At 50.2% G+C, this 18,519-nt stretch overlaps 1 protein-coding gene across 1 annotated transcript in view; it reads left to right on the top strand.

The window, feature by feature from the left end:
* The window catches only part of shank3a (SH3 and multiple ankyrin repeat domains 3a), a 19,331-nt gene extending 3,506 nt beyond the window's left edge, over positions 1-15,825 (top strand). The window contains exons 2-10 of the mRNA XM_047033528.1: positions 460-584; positions 713-848; positions 3,732-3,812; positions 4,070-4,093; positions 4,715-4,842; positions 5,301-5,406; positions 5,689-6,227; positions 6,466-8,639; positions 14,283-15,825. Coding sequence (XP_046889484.1) covers positions 460-584; positions 713-848; positions 3,732-3,812; positions 4,070-4,093; positions 4,715-4,842; positions 5,301-5,406; positions 5,689-6,227; positions 6,466-8,639; positions 14,283-14,847 — 3,878 coding nt within the window. The 3' untranslated portion in view covers positions 14,848-15,825. The remainder of the gene's footprint in view (positions 1-459; positions 585-712; positions 849-3,731; positions 3,813-4,069; positions 4,094-4,714; positions 4,843-5,300; positions 5,407-5,688; positions 6,228-6,465; positions 8,640-14,282) is intronic.
* The last annotated feature ends 2,694 nt before the right edge of the window (positions 15,826-18,519 follow it).

Raw genomic sequence — 18,519 nt, 5'->3', positions numbered from 1 at the left:
CTCCCTCCGGGTCTCACCTCACCTCCTCGGTCCTCTCGTTTCCGTGATGCGACGGTAGAGTGAGGCGGAGAAGACACGCCCACTTGTGTCGATCACCGATGAACACCTCCTCGGCGGTTTAACTTGTTTTCCTTTTTTCTGAACCAGCGAACAAAGCACACACATGCACGCAGACACGGAGACACACACACACACATACACACACCAAGCTCTTCTGAGAAGCCCTGTGTTAGTGAACTGGCTGGGCTCCAAGGAATTAAAAAAAAAATGGTATCGGAGCATTTGAAGGTAGAGGGGGTGGGGGTCGATCTGGCGTTTAGTACCCCAGTGAACAGGTCTCCTTCTCATTCACTGACTATCTACACAGACCTTCTAAAGATGGTCCATCCCAGATTGGGAGCACACTGAGCTGCGTTGCTGGTCCTGACGCAGCACGTACTTGTGTGTGTCCTTCCCCAGCTGAGACGCCCATCGAGGAGTTTACGCCCACCCCAGCCTTCCCTGCGCTGCAGTACCTGGAGTCTGTGGACGTGGAGGGCGTGGCCTGGAGGGCGGGGCTCCGGACTGGAGACTTCCTCATCGAGGTAACCAGGGACAACAGAAACTGTTCCAAAACCGCTCCAGCTGCCCAAACGAGGAATGACACAAACGATGACGCATCTAACCATGTCGATGTTTTTTCTGTCTACGTGCGTGTGTGCGCCCTTCCCAGGTGAACGGGGTGAATGTGGTGAAGGTGGGCCACAAGCAGGTGGTGTCTCTGATCCGTCAGGGAGGCAACGCGCTGCTGATGAAGGTGGTCTCTGTCACGCGCAAACCCGAGTCTGAGGAGGTGGTCCGCAAGAAAGGTGAGCCGCTGAGGGGCTGGGCCGGGGGGGCCGGGGGGGGGCCGGGGGGGGGGGCGGGGGGGCAGGTGCGTGAGGAAAGTCAGGATGGAGACAAAAGAGGGACGGATGGAGAGACAGGGGAGGAGGGGGGGATGTGACTGAGTAACTTTGCGAGTTGCAACGGCATGAAACGAGCGGACTGTTTCCGAGTGCCTCTCTGTGAATGGCTGTCTCCTGGTGCACTTGCGTGCGGCGTAAACTCGGAAACAGAGACTCACTGTTGAGGGGATTGTCGCGGGAGCATACGGGCCTTATCTAGAGAGTCTGTGTGTTTCCATCGTCAAGGTAATTTCACCATGTTTCTTCTCTGTAAATTCATGTGGTTTCCATGTCAACCACATCTGATCATTACTCAGCTCCCACACAGTCCTGGCACTTCGACCTCGGAGCCTGTATGATTCTGTGTGTGTGTGTGTGTAGCATTATACCACTCCTCCATATAGGATGGAAAGGTGGAGTCTGAGAGAGACATCATTGACCTACTTCCATCTCGCACAGATACAGATCTGCTATAGTGCAAATTCTCTCCTGCTCTCTAGCTTTCTTGCTCTGTCTCTCGCTCTGTCTCTCTCTCTCTCTCTCTCTCTCTCTCTCTCTCTCTCTCTCTCTCTCTCTCTCTCTCTCTCTCTCTCTCTCTCTCTCTCTCTCTCTCTCTCTCTCTCTCTCTCTCTCTCTCTCTCTCTCTCTCTCTCTCTCTCTGGCTGTTGCTTTTCTCTCTGTTGTTCAGAGCAGACATCTGTCAGTAGCAGGGAGAAAGAGTGAGAAGGCGATCATATGCCGGCAGTGTTTAGTGGGTACTCAATGATGCTTATCATGAGGATCAGATCATGAGATACTGTCCGTATGTCCTTCTGGGAATTAACAAAGAGACCTGCGGTATTTGCGGCATTGACCCCCCCTGCGACACCACGAGGAAACTGGTATGATTTCTGATTTTAAACGTTAAAACTGTGGAGGAAGTCAGGTGCTGCACTAGACACTGCATGTCTCTGTAGATGTGAAGGGGGGGGGGGGGGGGGGGGATTGAAGCAAGGCTAACCTGTTTGTGTCCTCCAGACAAGTGCAGAGTGAAAGTGTAGCATTTGATGGACAAGTAAGACGGCAGCGGTTAGATCTGAGGGAAGACGTGTGTGTCCCCTGGGTGTTGAAGCAGCTGTCTGTGCTGTCCAGTGATGTCCCTGGCTCTGCTAGAGGTGTCCCTGTCCCTCATCGCCGGCAGATGTACTCACCGTCTTCACTGCTCCTCCCATCGGATTTTCTCTGCAGTTTGTAACTTACCTGGCACACGCACACACTCCTCTCTCTCTCTCTTACGCACGCACGCACACACACACACACTCGCATATCGTGGCTCTGCACCAACCTAGGCCTTACTACCGCCACCGTTACCATGGTGACTATGCTGCTAGTTTGAATTAGGCATTGCATTACAGCTACAGCATCCCCCTCTCTTTTGCTCGCTCACTGTCTTTGTCTCTCGCTCTCTCGTTCTCTATTTCTCTCGCTCGCTCGCTCTCTCTCTCTCGCCGTTCCTTCCCTCAAACTCTCTCTCGCACCTTCTCTCTCTCTCCATCCATCTCCCACTCTTCTTCTCTGTGCTGTAGATAGCTGTGTCGCCCTGTGGAGCTGCGAAGATGTTTGCGAGCTTTGGACTGTGCCCAGGATGGCGCACGCACAGAAAACCTCTCGCTGCCGAGCCCAGCGGCAGTAACCGGCCGCTGTAGGGTTTGCAGATCCATCGCTCTACAAGGGTGCGTGCAGAGCAGGCGTGGTCCATAGTCCACACCGCCGGCTGGAACAATATTGTGGGGTATTGTTTGAAGACAGAAAGGTTTGTCAAGCGGCTCGTCCGGCTGCTGGTACTGTATTTACAGTAGACGCAGGTTAGCTCGGGTTGGAATGTGGACGGCTGCCGTGTGTTTTCAGCGTGGGAGCGGGAGTTGCTCAACGAGCCGCCGCGTTCTGAACCTGTTGAGGACACTGCTGAGCGTTGAATTTGAATAGTGTCGTGATATTAAGTCGGTTGGTTATTCGGTGTTGCTGTTATGTGGTGTCGGTATTTCAGAGTAAGAGGGCCTTTAGAATAGTGGGCTTTGAAAGTATAGTAGGTTACTGAGGGTTCCCAAGGGAGGCATACTAGCTGGTGTATCCTGTTATCTTTCTATCTCTAGCTCTCTTTCACTGTCTTTTTCTCTCACTGTCTTCAACTGACAAAGACACATGCCACTACGTACTCACTGGAGGGATTCTGAGGGTGTTGCTGTGTATTTGCAGGTGTGCGGTTGTGCTTGAGGAACTTGTGGCATGTGAGTGTGTGTGGCTCCAAGTCCACCCCCTGCCAGATCCCAGACACTCAGTAGGTAGACAGGGAGATGGCTGCCTCAGTCCCTCTCTTCTCTCCCTTATTTTCCTTTCAGCCTGCCAAAGGGGGAACAGTGTGTGATTGCCTGCATAGATGGGTAGAATGGGAGGGTAGAATGCACGAGCTCTACTTCAAATAGGCCTGCAGCAGCTCTCTACAGCCTGCGCACTCTGGATGGGGACGGGACCTGGTGGCACCCAAACAGACAGACGGCAGAACCCCAAGAGACAACAGCAGACTGAAGGACTGAGAGTCAGACCAACAGACGGCAAGGAGCATGAAGAAACTCGTCTCCAACCGGGACCTGAACAAAGTTCTGGCCGAGTGCGAGGCGTCCAGCTCGGCCCAGTACGACCAGATGAAAGCCGTTAAGACGGGCTGGGGCCTCCGCCTGGGCGAGGCCAGGAGAGCCCTGAGCCGCAGGACCAGGGGGCCTTCCTCCCCCTCGGCGTCATCGTCCTCACCCTGTCTTTTCTCCGCAGCCCCCCCGCCACCCAAGAGGGCCCCCAGCACCACCCTGACCCTACGCTCCAAGTCCATGACTGCTGAGTTGGAAGAACTGGGTAGGTGAAAGAATTGCCCCACGCACACACAGACACGCACTCACGCACACACAAACACACACACACACACACACCCTACTCTGTTTCTCCGTCTCTCCCTCCTCTCTCTCCTTTCCCTCTCTCTTTCGAACGTCTCTTTTGTCAAGTTGCGTCTCTGCTCGTCTTCCTCCCCACCAACCGTTTGCTGTGATCTCTGTAACTCCACTAGCATGATCTTGTTCCTCTCCCCCTGTTGACACTCTTTCTTTCTCACCAAGCTTCTGCTCGGAGGAGGAGAGGAGGTGAGTTTGAGGCAAGACGCCGTCACCGAGCTCATCAGCGTCAAAGACGTGATTTCACCTCATCCGTGTCAATTTAAGCAGCGTTGATTAGAACAACCGGACACACACAATCACGTGCCTACGCACACGCACGCACACACACAACTAAGCTTGTCACTAATCCCACGGCACTTTAGCCCCTCCACAAAGGCCTGGAATGATGTGGCACTGGCTGCGGGCCCCTCGCCCTGTAATTGCAGGGTTTCAAGGTCTCTTTCATCTCTAACTCCGTGATCTAGAACTTTCCTCATCATTTCATTTGCCGCTTTACCGGTTTTCCAAAGCTGATTGCCACCTCTAGACTTGGATGTTGTCAGTCAGTGTGGACTGGGGGCTGCATGAAGGGTCCGCTGAGTATGTCACCATGCCACCATGATATCAGTGCTCCAGCAATCCTTCAGTGTTGTGATGATGAACGTGGTTGATGTCGGAATGCCGTTGCTTGTTGTTTCGCGAGAGGCTGAAAGTCTGGGCCGTCGTAACATTTTGCTGGAGGCGTGGTGGCAAGCACATGTCATGCCTGCCGTGTAGAGGTGAATGTGGTGCGGTGCAGTGTTTACACTGGGTCTCCTCCTCCTGTAGAGAGGCTGGATGAGATGCTGGCCTGCCAGGAGCCCATGCTGAGAGCCCAGCCCTCAGAAGTGGACTACAGAGCTGCCACCGTCAAACAGCGGCCCACCAGTAGGAGGATCACACCCGCTGAGATCAGTGTGGGTACACACACACACATACATACACACATACATACACACGCATACATACACACATACATACACACGCATACATACACACATACATACACACGCATACATACACACATACACACACACATACATACACACACATACACAACATCTCCCCCCCTGGGGGGTCAGATGGCTGAGCGGTTAGGGAGTCGGGCTAATAATCAGAAGGTTGTTGATTCGATTTCCAGCCGTGCCAAATGACTTTGTGTCCTTGGGCCAGGCACTTCACCCTACTTGCCTCGGGGAGAATGTCCCTGTACTAACTGCAAGTCGCTCTGGATAAGAGCGTCTGCTAAATGACTGAATGTAATGTTAATGTAACACACCTGATCATTTTCAGTGTGCAATCATTGTTTGATCTTGTTGATATTCCTGCGTTGCGATGTCTGTAATGAGAAGGGGACCTTGTGGTGTTGTTCCAGTCGCTGTTTGAGAGACAAGGGATGACGCTCCATGGAGGCCTGCACCCGGGGGTGGAGAGGGGCCACATGCAGCTGCCCAGAGGCATGTCCAGGACCAAGTCCTTTGGTGAGACCTGGATACAGCTCTCAGGATAGCTATCGCACGGTCCAGCTAGCCGAGCTGGAAACTCGAACCCATCGGTTTGAGCTTTTTTGTAATAGGACCGCAACACAATTCCTATTTTATGGAGACAGTGTATGTATTGTATGCTGTAATATATGCACCACACCCACCCACCCCTCCTTTCCCCCACCCCACTCCTCACCTCCCCCACCCCTCACCTCCCCCACCCCTCCCCAACCACCCACCTCCCCCACCCCTCCCCCACCCCTCCCCCACCCCTCCCAGGTGCATCTGAGGAGGAGCGTCTGTCTGCCCTGGCCGCTGAGCACCACTTCCCCCGCAGCTCCTCCATGACGGACAGCCTGCGAGAACACGCCCAGCCCCACCCCATCCCGCCTCCCCCGCAGATGGCCCCTCCGCCTCCCCCCTCCCACTACTACCTGGACACGGGCCCTCCCCCGGCGTTCTGCCCTCCCCCTCCTCCCGCCAGGGTCCACAGTCAGGGTCACGACCCGGGGGGGCGCTCCAGCTTCAAGCCCTCTTCCCTGGACCTGCCCTCGGAGGCGGCCTCCCGCCAGAGCTTCAGCCACGCCGAGAGACAGAAGAAGGCTCGCTCCATGATCATCCTGCAAGACTCCTCCCATCTCCCTGTGGAGCCCACCGACATACCCCGCCCCTCCGCAACCGGCACACCCCCTGAGCGAATCAAACGGAAAGGGCGGGTGATTGACAACCCCTATGCCAATGTGGGGCAGTTTAGCATTGGACTGTACACGCCCACCAAGCCCCAGCGTAAGAAAAGTCCACTTGTCAAACAGTTGCAGGTGGGTCCAAGATGTACACAAAGAAACGTTCACGTAAAATACAGCCCAATGAGTCAACTAGCCATTTTAAGGTGCATAGATCCATAATATTAGGATAAATGAAATCCATAAAGTAGGATATCGAAAGTATTGCATGTTTCAATGACTTCAATGTATAGTGTTTTTTCTACTGTATACCTGTACAGTCTGTTTACAGCCCTGGCTGTAGGTGTGGTTAATACTGTGTGTTGTGTCTCAGGTGGAGGACGCCCAGGAGAGAGCCAGCCTGGCCTTAGCTGCCGGACACTCCCGAGAGCCCTCCCCTTCTGGCCGCCACCCGCACGGCCACGCGCACACACACACCAGCCGTGCAGACTACTACCAGCAGCAGCTGTTGGCGGAGCGCGAGCGCCTACGTGCCCAGGGAGAAGCTCTTCTTCAGGGGAAGGGCCCTTTCGCGGCAGCCATCGCCGGAGCCGTGAAGGACCGCGAGCGGCGCCTGGAGGAGCGAAGGAAATCCACCGTCTTCCTGTCCGTGGGGACCATGGAGGGGGGGTCTGGACCCGACCCCGAGGCCCCCTCCCTCACTCAGTCGCGGTCCATCGATGAGCGGATGCTCACCAGAGAGCTGGGCCAGCTGCCCCCCCCAGCGCTGGCCCTCCGGCCCTCCCTTGGAGGGACCACCTTTATCCACCCGCTGACGGGCAAGCCCCTGGACCCCAACTCACCCCTGGCTCTTGCGCTGGCCGCAAGGGAGAGGGCACTGACGTCCCAGAGCCAGTCCCCTGCCAGCAGCCCAGAGCCCAGGACTAAGCAGGAGCGGCCTAGCCTCTTCAGCGACACCCAGACCAAAGAGTCTCAGCAGGGGGAAGGGTCACCTCCTTTTCCCCCACAGAGCACCATGGTGGTGGGGTATGGTGGAGTGGGACCCCTTCCGGGGGCTGGAGCCGGTAAGGGCCAGTGGGGAACGTCCTCACCCACCCTCCACCGTCAGGAGATGGAGGGAAGAGCAGAGGAGAGGAAGGAGGAGAAGAGGACAGAGGATAAAAAGAGTATGTTAATCAGTATCATGGATACTTCTCAGCAGAAGACTGCAGGCCTCATCATGGTCCATGCTACCAGTAATGGCCAGGCGGTAGGGCTTGGGACTGGGCTGGATCAGGCCCCCACCTCAACAACTTCTGATCCCACCAAGCCCTCCAGTCCCCGGGCTTCTTCCCCCAGCCCCACACCTTCTCAACCCCAGGCCCAGGCCCAGCCCCAGCCCCAAACACAGGCCCAGCCACAAGCCCAGCCACAGGACCAGACAGCAGCCAGTCCAGGCCAAGATAAGGCTTTGGTCCAGGGTAGCTCAGAGGAGGATGTGGAGCCTTACACAGTGACACTGCCCCCCGCTATGCTGTCATCCAGTGACGAAGAAACCCGTGAGGAGCTGCGTAAGATTGGGGTGGTCCCCCCACCAGACGAGTTTGCTAATGGACTGCTGGCCCAGGCCCAGGCCCAGGCAAAGGCCCAGGCCCAGGCAAAGGCCCAGGCACAGGGGACCCCAACATCCCCAACAAAACCTGCCACCACCTCCCCAACCACACCTGCGACCCATATACCCTTGACCCCCTTGGCCCCCACTCCAAGCCTGACGCCCACCCAGGGCCAGGTTCCCCACCCTCAGCCTACCCCCAGTGGAGCAGCCGTCTCAGGGAAGCCCTCGGATCCTCTGGAGCCTCCGCCCACGGGGGAGTCTGGCTCAGCGGCCGACTCTGGCGTGGAGGAGGCTGACACCCGCAGCTCCAGCGAGCGGGAACGAGACCATCACCTGGAGACCACCAGCACCGTCTCCACCGTCTCCAGCATGTCCACGTTGTCCTCGGAGAGCGGCGAGCCCGCCGACACACACACCACACACACCTCCTACGCAGACGGGCAGACCTTCGTGCTGGACAAGCCACCTGTGCCTCCCAAGCCCCGACTCAAGTCCCAGATAGGAGGCAGTAAAGGCCCTGTCACCTTCAGGGACCCTCTGCTGAAGCAGAGCTCTGACAGCGAGCTGCTATCACAACAACAGGCTGCCACTCTGGCCGTAGCCGCGGCTGGGGGGACTGCGCTGGGCTCTGGGGGCCTGGGCTCTGCCTCCATGTCTGGGCTAGCCCCCGGCAGGCCTCGCTACCTCTTCCAGAGGAGGTCCAAGCTGTGGGGAGACCCTGTGGAGCCTCGAGGCCCCGGGTTGGGGTTAGGGGTGGGGAGTCTGGGGAACTTGGGAGGACTGGGGCTGGGGTTAGGTCTGGGACTGGGAAGTGAGGAAGGAGGGAAACCGTCGGTGATGGGGGAGCTGAGTAGCAGACTACAGCAACTGAACAAAGACACTAGATCACTGGGAGAGGAGCCTTTGGGGGCATCTCTGGACCCTGGGAGGAAGTCACCTGTTACAGGTGCCAGGTAAGCAGACACATTTACGGGGAGAGCTACTAGAGCTAAACATCCTACAATAATCTGTAGACACATCCAAACACAATTTTAGCAGTTTTTTCTATGTAGTCCAACTCCACACTGAATTTGAAATTAAAATGGAGTATACAATGGGTGACATTGCCCTTGGATACTCTCCCAAGTTTATTGCAACATCCACCTAGAACAAGAATGAGATGAAACTGATGATTGATGTCATTCCCCGTGGATAGAGCTGGATGCATTTAAATCTAAATAAATTAAATACTGATGAACCCAGTATCATCTCATTCTAGCCCAGAGACTTCCTACTTCCAGTTTCCATATTCATACATTTACCAAGAATAACCACTGTAGTAGCTGTGCAGTTATCATACACGATTGGGTTTGTTCCCCAGATTTCTTTTCACTGCATATTTGATCCTGATGTTGTACCTCTTACCTCTCTAGGTATGCTCCATGCTATAGTCATGGATGTACAATTAGACTAGTATTGGCTAATACTGGGAAGCACAGCCAGTGGTTATGTCACCACAATTCTGATTATGTTACCACAGTGCTGTTAAAATTTTACAATATCAACACATTTTTCTTACTGTACAAAACGTCCTGCTTTGTAGAAGCACTAATAAATACATGTCGTTATCCCACCAACTACAAGTGTTGGCGTAGAGGTCATATAAATTAATTTCTGAATATGCATGATCTGCTTTCTCTTATTGTAAAGTATTGGAATAATCCATGCCTATCCCCATCACAGTCCTCTACAGTGGTAAGTAAGGCATAGATGCCATAGCAGACCACTGACCTTCTGCAGGGCTAGCATTAGCATGTAGCAGGGCTAGCATTAGCAAGGAGAAAATCTGCAGTGCCGGAGCTTCCCAACGTAAACCTCCCCCTGTCTGACCTACAGTAACCATGGTAGTGAGGAGACACATGAACTAGGATGGCGACTTTTTGCTCATTTGAAGTACAGTAGGTTTGGGCGGTGTAGAACCCACACAGCAAAGTGTCATGTGTTTTTTCCTGCTCTGAAAGTCCAATAAAGTCCTTTGTATCCCTACAGATGTGAAAAGGACCCAGAAGAGAGTAAACCTTAAGTTTATAGCCTCTAGGGTAAACCAACATTAATTTCTTATCATTTCTTATTTCCTAACAAGCCTATCAACTAATCCCATGGAAATGGAATAACCCTTTTTTTGACTTATTGTGTCTTTTTTGTTTCATCAAAATCCCAACGTCAGTGGTTACCTTGTTTGCATCGCTTCTTATCCCCAAATTAAATAGGAGCCTTCTGTGTTTCCGAGGGTTTTACAGTAGTGCACACCTCCAGTACTCCACAGGTGGAGCTGGTACATACGTGTAGAGGGAAAGGATTGTCTTTATAAAGTGCATGTCCTCAGGAGGATCGAGGAGGAGAGCCGATGACTCAATAGATCACAATGCTAGTGGCCCACTTGGAGTACCAACAGCTCTCTGTTTCCACGGTTACGGCATTGGCCGCTCACTTAGAGTTCTATCTAGTCCTTAAATGATTGTTGAATCAAATCAGTCGGTGAAACATTAGCTGGGTATGTGTGTGTGTGTGCGCGTGTGTGTGTGTGTTTGTTCCCATGGTTGCTTAATGGGTACATGTTGGTGCAAACAAGGTAACACAGGACCTAGAGGCATGCACTTCCTAAGAGCTACTTCTCATCTCTCATACACTTTCCTTTGGGGTTTGGTGCTACAACCAGTCAAGCCACCTTTCTTACTCCTCTAGAACCTTCCTTTCCTCTACCTGTAGACACCAAGCTCTGCTCAAATACCATGACATGCATCCTTCTCCCACATCCTCGGGAGGTATCAGCATCGATCACAGTAATAGATAGAGTAGCTCCACTACTGCGCTGACCCACTCAGCCTGGTCTGTGATCTCCTCACAGTTGAAAGGATGTCTTCTCACAGTATTTGAACACATTGAACTCTACCCTCCTTTCCCCCCCTGTTCCCTTCCACCCCGAGGGTTTAGCTCAAACAGCTTTGAACTTCAGACACGCTTCATGGCGGCAGCCAGATTCACCCGCACTTTGCTCTATGTTACGTAACATTCAACTTCATTTGCTGGCATTTATGCTAATCGACTTTGTATTTTATGACTTGTATTTGTTCGTACAACAGTATAACACAATAAAGGTAGCATAAGGTCCTGTCACATGGAGAACTGAGGCGTAGTAGACATGTAAGAGCACTGGGATGCTTCCCCTGCACCCAATATGCCTGTTTCTCTACTGACCATGAGCAGTTATGGCTGCTTCTACAGTGGCCAGGCTGACCCTGACCCTGACCCTGACCTCCCTCTGGCCCTGGCCCTGGGCCTGGCCCCCCTCTGGCCCTCTCCCTGACTCTGGCCCTGGCCCTCTCCCTAACTCTGGGCCTGACCCCCTGGCCCTGGCCCTGGCCCTCTCCCAGACTCTGGGCCTGACCCCCTGGCCCTGGCCCTCTCCCTGACTCTGGGCCTGGCCCCCCTCTGGCCCTGGCCCTGGCCCTGGCCCTGGCCCTGACCCTGGCCCCCCTCTGGTCCTGGTCCTGGCCCTGGCCCCCCTCTGGTCCTCTCCCTGGCCCTGGGCCTGGCCCTCCTCTGGCCCTGGCCCTCTCCCTGGCCCTGGGCCTGGCCCTCCTCTGGCCCTGGCCCTGGCCCTGACCCTGGGCCTGGGCCTGGCCCCCCTCCCCCCCTCTGGCCCTGGCCAGCAGCAGTAACGGACGGCTGCGTGCACACCTCAGCTCTCTGATGCCCTTTAGTCCATGCATAAGCTAACATGCAGCTTTCCTATGTTCATAAAGTGAAGACCAATATTACAAACTCAAAAGACATTCATCAATCACAATAATATAAAGATTTCATAACACTATCTCTGACATCATCAGGATCTCTGAGATGGTACAGGATAGCACTTTGTCATATGAGAACAATCATTCTCTTCCGGCTCAGTAACACTCATCCACACATCCAATCAGAATTGTACATCCCTCTCACTTCTGCCATTAACACTCCGGTGCACTCCTCTCTCCTGCCGAGAATAAATCTATAAATCTTGATGAAATGCAGATGAAAAATACCCTTTATTTCTCTCTCTTCCGCTCTTTCCCCTTGAACCCTGTCACTTAAACCTGCTTAGACCATCCACAATTCCAAGCATAGCCTGATCAGCATCTTAGTCATCCTACTGAGATGTCACTCGGTCACTCAATGCCTTCCATTCAAACTCACTCACAGCCAGCTTCTATACTGTATGTGCCATTCATATCCACCATTTGTACATGCTGTGTATGTAATAGATTGTTGGTTCAGAGAAATGTGGTTCTTTTCTCGTCTTTTAAGTTATATCCTTTTTTTCTCAGTGATTATGTTGAGGATGGCATTGGTCCTCTGACTAACATTTTCTTAGAAATGTCTCTTTAAAGACAACAGGGGCACTGTTAGATAATGCAACTGTATTTTTATACTAATGTGGTAATACAGTTTGTATTTAACATTTACTTTTACAATGTTAATAATATACGTATATACATACACATATATACACAGTGTATTCACACAAACTCACATACTTATACAAAACTGGTTCTTGAGGTTCAAAAAGGTTGATGTCTCACATTGAGTCAGGAGACATTTGCCATGGCTCTTTTGTTGCTTTATTTGGTTGTCTTTTGTATTCTTTATCATTTTGTTCAGTGTTTGAGATGTGAATAGTGTGCTCATTTCTCTCTCATATACCCTGCTGGCCAGATTTAGTCATGCTAAAACCCAATCTGTTGTTGTTGTCATGCCAAAAATACACAGACACTCAGATACATGTAGACATGTGCAAATACTCACACCTAGCCATAATAAATCTCTCTCACACACACACACACACACACACACACACACACACACATACACACACACACACACACACACAGGCATGGCAAGGGTAACAGAGTTGAGTTTAACAGAAGCTAGTTCTGGCTAGCAGGCTACGTCTCATGGACTGATGCTAACATTCTCTCCCATTGCTCTCTCTCTCTCTCTCTCTCTCTCTGCTCACCTTGCATGCTCCGCCCTGCTGCTCTGATCTGATTGGTCTAGAACTGACTGTGCGCCCAGGAGGGCGGGACGACTGTGTAAGTGCGCATGGAGCTCATCTCATCTCACTCCGCTCCCTAGACTTGGTCATGTCTGTACACCCTGCCTAGCACCCATATCCATCACACTCAGCAAATACAAATGATGCAATTTAATCAAACCTGCACACATGTTAACGCGACATAGACATGCATGTTAACACAAAGTGTGTTGGTACTTACTAAGCTCTACTAAAAAAAAACTTCTACTGTCCCACCTCCTCCCCCTCCCCTACTATCCCACCCCCCTTCGCCTGTACCCTCCACGACAACCTCTCACTTGCTTCTCCGTTTGCCCTCCACCTCACAGCCCATAGGCCAAAACGGACTACTGTAGATGTTTGCACCTGGCACTGTTAACGGTCAATCAGACGTAGAAGGAAAAACAAACAAGGCATCCTGTTGTCGCGGTGATAGGCAGGTGCAAACTCTAAGTGACAAGGCACTCGATGCTGCCACACTCAGAGGAGTTGTCTCTTCGGACACTTCAGGGGAACAACACTGTTCACCTTTTGCAGACTGATTTAAGAGTCGTAACAGACATTGTTTGTTTTCACTTTGACCCCACTAGTTCCTTCTCAGTAACCATCCATTCCATTACCCTGGTAGAATGATAGGGATGTCACCCTTACTCTTTGCATGCACAATTCAATTGTTTGGCTTAGAAAACAGTGTTGAATAACTGTGTGTGTGTGTGTGTGTGTGAGTGTGAGTGTGAGTGTGAGTGTGAGTGAGAGTGAGAGTGAGAGTGAGAGTGAGAGTGAGAGTGAGAGTGAGAGTGAGAGTGAGAGTGAGAGTGAGAGTGAGAGTGAGAGTGAGAGTGAGAGTGAGAGTGAGAGTGAGAGTGAGAGTGAGAGAGTGAAAGGTAAAGAAAAAGCCAGAATGAGCCACCAAAACAACTTGAATCATGATGCAATGTACATCGTTTGAGAAGTCAGAGTCATTACTTTATGGTAGTGTTACAGGGAAAGTGGAGATTGGGAAAGTGGGACTCCTTTGCTGATTAACTGGACTAAGTTTCTAACTTTCCAGAGAGATTAGAGTTAGAGATCCCCAACATCTGACCACCCATGCCAAGACTAAACGTCAGCCATGCACTAACGAGAACTTTTATCAAGTTCTGCTAACATGATTTAAAAAGTGAGGCTGTGAGAGAGTTAGACAGAGAGAAACAATTCCCAGGGTTATAAATGTCCCTTGAGATAGGAACAATATTGTACTCCGTTCAAACATTGTCTTTCGAAACAAAGTGAGGCTGTTTCTCTTGGTGATGCTGTGAGACGTACCGTACCCTACACTGACTAACGGTCACTAACCCCAGCCTACACGTCTTGGTTTGTTTGGTGTGAAGAGTTCCAAAAGAACATCGTCCTTCAGTGTCAGAACAAATCCATATTATTCTAATGGGTTTTTAATTTCTCTGTTCCCTTACGTCTCCTTCTTTGATATCCTGGTTTCTCTGTCTTTCTGTCCCTTTCTCTCCTCTAGACTTTTCAGCAGTCTAGGAGAGCTGCACAACATTTCCCAGAGAAGCTACGGCACCACATACACCATCCGCCCAGGCAGCCGCTACCCAGTAACACGACGCACACCAAGCCCAGGCGCAGGCTCCCCGGACCGAGGGGACCCGCTCGGCCGACTCACCGGCTTCGGCCTGCCCACTTCCCCCACCACGCCTCCCCACACCATCCTCAAGTCCTCCAGCCTCAGCCTGCCCCATGAGCCTAAGGAGGTCCGCTTTGTGATGCGGAGCTCCAGTGCCCGCTCCCGCTCCCCATCTCCATCCCCCTCTCACTCCCCCGGGCTGGGCTCTCCTCTCCTGGCTCTCAGGCCCTTCCACCAGAAGCCCCTCCACCTGTGGAACAAGTATGACGTGGGGGACTGGTTGGAGAGCATTAACCTGGGGGAGCACAGAGCAGGCTTCCAGGAACACGAGATCGAGGGCTCCCATCTCCCAGCTCTGACCAAGGATGATTTTGCGGAGCTAGGCGTGACGCGTGTTGGACACCGCATGAACATCGAACGAGCGCTCAAACAGCTGCTGGAGAGCTGACCCCTGCCTTGAGATAGAGGAAGAGAGGGAGAGGAGATGGGAGAGTAAGAGGACAGAGAGAATTGGGGAGAAATAAGAAAAGAGAGAGAGACAGCCCTCCTCGTTTACTCTGGCTAAATGTGTAGGTCCTATCAATTCATGTTTAATTAATTTTATTGTATTTGGATACAGTTATTGTTTTAAAAGAATACCCTGCGCTCGATACTGAATTATGGTCATTTACTGTACATGTTACCCACTTGTCTGCTGCCCACATCATTGCCTGCAGCCAATCAGATTCAGTCAGATCAGACCTCAGACCACAGACTACTGGGTCGTTACACGAGTTCCAACTGGAACCAATTTGATTTGTATTTATTTGTGAAAGGTCAAGTGGATGCCCTGGGACCCTGGTAGCCTGTATCCTACCTCTCTACCTCTGTTTCTCCCACTCTCTCCCTCCTGTGCTCGGGGCCTCTGACGGCTTTTATCGTTTGAGTAAATAAGAAGGTTCCAAACGGAAAGTTCAGTTGCCTTTTCAAAATATTTCTACTGAGATCAGCAGTGGCGAACACAGGATTATGGACACAGTAGTGACACTGCTCTGAAAAAAGGTGTCTTCTCTCTACCTGCTCTTATCTTTCAGCTGTTTGAGCCCAGAAGTGGAGCTCCGCCAAGGAGCCCATAGGAGAAGCCCCTCCCTCCCCAGGACCCTCTCACGGACTGACTGTGCTAACTATTATATTTGGAGAATGTTTAACCAACACTAGTGGCTTTTTTCATAATCAAACAATTTGCTTTGGGTTTCCAAAGGGAATATAATAGATATAAATGATATATGTACTTACATAGCTTTGACAAGAAAAGACTGAACGTTGCAAGAAGAAATGTAATAAATGCAACTGTACCTGTCTCCTACTTAAAAATGAAGACAGAGAAAACACTTTCAATTTATTCCGACAATAATTAAGTCATTTCTACCAGTTATATACATATATATTTGAAAGGAAAAAGTATATATATATATGAAAATGACATTTTGTCATAAGTATACAACTTTACTAAAACACTATTGATGGTATTATATATAAAATCCAGTGTTGAACCTTCCTTATATGGTCACCCTTTCCTGAACAGTAGCATGAGAGTTTGCATCATGTTTTGGAAAGAGTTTGTTTTGGAATTTGTTTTCTTACGGTCTTCCGTCACATGCAAGGGCATCCCATAATGTGAGCACGTGACCTAAATTGACTCCCATCCCTGTTGCCTTGGATACAGATCATTGTCACTCAAATTGGCCCAACTGCTGGACCTCCACCATACTGTGTTCACCTGTCCTGTTTCAGAGCCAGTCAGAGACTGAACGTAGTGAATTTCACAACCTGAATCTCTGCCCCCCCCCCCCTCCCCAACCAAATGACCCACCGGATAACCAGGTCTCTCACACCCAGCATAGCTAGAGTCCTTTTAACAAACACTGGCTCTCTGTTGTCCACCTGGCTCAGGAGATGGGATGTCATCTGAGAGGTCTCAACCATATGATCTACAATTGTATTCCCATTGGCTGCCCTTGGTGACAGTCTGAGACAGTGGGGGTTGTTCATGAACCTGTTGGCCAATACTCACCTACAGGTCTACCGGCCTTTCTCTGAGAGAACACCAGTTGATCCCCCACCAGAAATCACCACCTTCTCACCAGGTCAGGCACTTATGGCTGGGAGCCAGGCATCTGCCCCAGTTTTGTATTGGACTGTCTTGGTAGTAGTGGTGGAGGGTTGATTCTAGTGTGGAGGCAGAAAGGATAGCCCTCATTGGCTCACTGTGACCACCTGACCTTGCTCCAGTGTTTTGCCCCAGGGCTCATTTGGGCTTTGGTTGGTTTTATTCTTGTTTTTGTTTGGACGTTTGTTGATCTGTTCCTCTTCTACACTGTGGGTAGATTTTGTAGCTTGTGGAACATAATATGTATCAAATTTCTTTTCACTCACGTGATGTTTGAAGTGAAAGTTCAGAGAAAAAAACACAGATATTCAATCTGCTAAAAAGTACTTACACTTGTAAATATGAACAAACTACAGATATTAGCTTTTTATATTAATCACAAGCATTGTATATATGATAGATTTCATATAAATTTTTGAAAAACAAAAAATATATAGATCTATATATGAATGTTTGGCATATATGCATAGTTAACCACCTGTGAGAAAGGTGGGAAGATTTTATTCTTTCTATGAACTCTTGAACTTTTGAACTCTGAACTATGAACTAGGGGAAGATTTGCACAAAACAAGGTGCTAGCATTAAAGCCACCCATTGTCCAAGCACATCTGGACACTAACTCTAACCATCTAATCACCCCTCTCCACCATACATGTATGTGTGCATGTAAACATCAGTGTGTATAAGTGTGTATGTGTGTGTGCGCACTTGTGATAACATTTGTGTGTTGTGTGTTTATATCTGAAGGAGTGTTCATAAAGAAATGGATTTTGGGAGCTAGTCAGCTGTAGCCTTACTGTAATACCATCAGAAATACCTGGCATGGTTTGTCTCTCATAGCCAACCGCATTGACTAAATCTAACACATTCACACAGGCACTCACTGACACAAACATGCCCCAGCTCTCACATTGTAGTACCCTATATCGTCTTAGTAATGTTGTCATATACAGGAATTAGGAAAGTGTGTGTTTGCGAGTGCGTGTTTTATTAAAACAGAGGAGAAGAGAATGATTTGGTGACGGGTGAATGAATTGAATGTGTTATTATTTCACATTTTGCCCCTGCTTGGTGGCCGATGTTGTTTCTGGCTGGACTTGAGTGGTGGGCTTGTGTGACCTCCACACACGCCCCATCACCTGATGCCGTGATGCGCTCCCCTCCTCATGCTATCTGGCTGTACTCCTTTTTCCTTTTTCAGACTTTCAATTTCTGAGTTTTAGATATGCTCTGTGAGGTGATTTAAAGAGGAAGAAAAACTAAGGAAAAAAAACGTGCCAAAAAATAAGAACTTTTAACTGTATATTTTATTTATCTTTGCTTTAGGACTACCTTAGTTACAATGTTCTTGAGCTGTTACTCAATAATATGGTGCCATCTCCTGGAAATCTTGAGAACTACAGACATTCGTTTAGATCCTCCACTGTATGTACAGCACCTTTTTGAGGTGGGAATACAGTCATTTTTATGTTTTGTAAAGGAATAATAAATATATATATATATAGATATAACCAGATAAATCCTGATTTTAAGAGCTTTGCATTAACATTTCTATTTATAAACAAGGTATTTGCTTGGTTTCACCGTGTTGAAGGTTGTTATGAAACTTGACTAATTGCTCCCGAAAGATGTTGATTCAGAAATACACACACGAACACACACATACAGACACACACACACACACACACACACACACAGAGACACACACTCTCAAATAGATATCCAGTTGGATCCCTTTCGTGAGTTTGCCGCAGTTTCATATGCAAACAACACTAGAGAACGGAGAAGTGAAACAAGACACATCGATCACATTGTTGAGTTTTGCTGTAGGGTGAACTTAATCTTCTTTTCTAATCAACAAAGCACAATCTAGATGGTGAGAGGGTGTGGTGTATCCTTTGTTTTTGGTTTTGATCCACTGGGATCTGGTGACCCTCTGGATCTAGTGATCGTATCATGATGAAGGGGGTT

This window comes from Hypomesus transpacificus, chromosome 14 (assembly GCF_021917145.1).
Source record: "Hypomesus transpacificus isolate Combined female chromosome 14, fHypTra1, whole genome shotgun sequence".
Taxonomy (NCBI): Eukaryota; Metazoa; Chordata; class Actinopteri; order Osmeriformes; family Osmeridae; genus Hypomesus; species Hypomesus transpacificus.
This window is presented reverse-complemented; position numbering and strand designations above follow the sequence as displayed.